The 1,794-nt window shown below is 51.2% G+C and overlaps 1 protein-coding gene across 1 annotated transcript in view; it reads right to left on the reverse strand.

The window, feature by feature from the left end:
- Positions 1-1,794, reverse strand: part of LOC109516770 (FRAS1-related extracellular matrix protein 2-like) — an 18,518-nt gene that overhangs the window by 11,055 nt on the left and 5,669 nt on the right. The window contains exon 3 of the mRNA XM_019871553.1: positions 1,476-1,659. Coding sequence (XP_019727112.1) covers positions 1,476-1,659 — 184 coding nt within the window. The remainder of the gene's footprint in view (positions 1-1,475; positions 1,660-1,794) is intronic.

The raw sequence follows: 1,794 nt of genomic DNA on the forward strand, positions 1-1,794 counted from the left end.
GATGCTATTGAAAAAAAAAAAAAAAAAAAACTCATGCATGAATGTATTGGTTGAATCCTGAAGATGTGTCATTGTTTCAAAAAATTTTTTAAATGCGTACATTAGCTGTCATACTAAACTGTCTTCCAACACAAAACTATTTTTTTTGTTCTTAAAAAAAAAAAAAAAATCACGTGAGAATTTCTGTGCATTTAACGTCATCAGCGAGGGAAATAAAACCTCAGTGACACGTTTTGCGCTGCGTAGCTGTTTTTCCGGGGGGGGGGGGGGTTAGTGCCTTGCTCGGGGCATGCGAACGCACCCAAGGGCAAATTAAAATAAGCGTGCCGCCCCCCCCGGGCCACCTACTGATTAAATCCTCACTTCCTGCAGTCACCAGCAAAGTTGTCGCGAGGCGTTTAACGATGCTCAGGTTTTTGTAGCACCTCCAACCGTTCCCGTGCGTTACGCACGGGAACGGCAAAGTTGCCTCAGGTGTGCGAGCGCGCGTGCGAACGCTAACCCCCAAAGGCGTTGAGGTTGCTTTCTGCTCTGATCTCCTTTTTCACATGCCTCCAAATTCTCACCGGATGTCATAAAAGCACCGGAGCAGATTTACGTTTTTTTTTTTTTTTTTTTTATCAAGAGGTTGGCGAAAATGTAAAGAGAGCGTACAACTCCCGCAGTGCTTTCTTCCCCCCACCGTCCCACATGTGGCATGGTGGGGCGAAGGAGGCCTGCAAATGAGCCAGCGATCACTTTGTCACGCCTTTGTGATGGAATCTCAAAGACAGACGGCCCTGAAAGCAAATCCAAATTATTGCCGCAGACATTTGGTGTCCGTGACGACGACGGGATGGCAAGACGCAGCGACACAAGCAGTCGATTATTTTGTCTAGGGATGGCCGAGTATCGATAAACGGGTATCGGGTCCTCGTCAAAGCTGAGGATCCGATACCAGCCATCAATACTAAAGGTCAAGAAAATCGGTCATCGAGTAAGTCAAACTAACTAACGTGCTTTTAAGAAGTGGAACACGGCGTCTCTGCCGGGGGGCCCGCAGGCACCAAAGATCCATTTGCTAGCGGGGAGTTCCGCGGCATTCGGGCTAATGAGAGCGAGACAAGGAGGAGATGAGGGCGGCCCTGCAGGCACACGCTTGTCGTTTGCTCACCGCCAAGATGGAAACGGCTCCAAAGCGGCCAACATCTTCTTTTTGACGCAATCAACGGATAAAATGACAAAAGCCCATTGGCAAATTTCCCTACTTAGCAAAAAGCGAAGACTGTATACATGTTTTAAGTCCATTTCGAGTCTCCGACGAACCCGACATGGCGTTTGTACAAACATCCGAATCACAATCGCAGCGAGGGACAATTTAGAGCGCTCCAGCGTGTAAAAACACGCTCCCCAAATACACTTGAACGGAGAAGTAAGGCAAAAACGGTCCGCATCGGTCGCTTTGAGGACCCGCCCATCAAGGTCTTTGATCTCACCGTCTTCCACCCGCGGGCCGTTGTCGATTTGCATCCCGGGGCTCTCGTCATCGACCGCGATGATATTCACCGTCGCCGTCTTCCGCGCCGAGAACTCGCCATCGGTCAGGATGAGCTCAAAGCTGTCCGCCGTCGTTTCAGAGCCGTCGTGTTGGTAAACGATCCTCGAGGCTTCCCGGATCTCCTCCAGAGTGAAGTTAGTCACCGAGACGGATCCGGCGGGCAGCCGGTTCAAAACGACGCCGTGTTTGGGCCGCCTGGAAACGACGAACGTCAGCCCGCGGGGCGGCGTGTCGGCGTCGCGGCCGTCGGCCACGGC

This window comes from Hippocampus comes, unplaced genomic scaffold, assembly GCF_001891065.2.
Source record: "Hippocampus comes isolate QL1 unplaced genomic scaffold, H_comes_QL1_v1.1 scaffold33, whole genome shotgun sequence".
Taxonomy (NCBI): domain Eukaryota; kingdom Metazoa; phylum Chordata; class Actinopteri; order Syngnathiformes; family Syngnathidae; genus Hippocampus; species Hippocampus comes.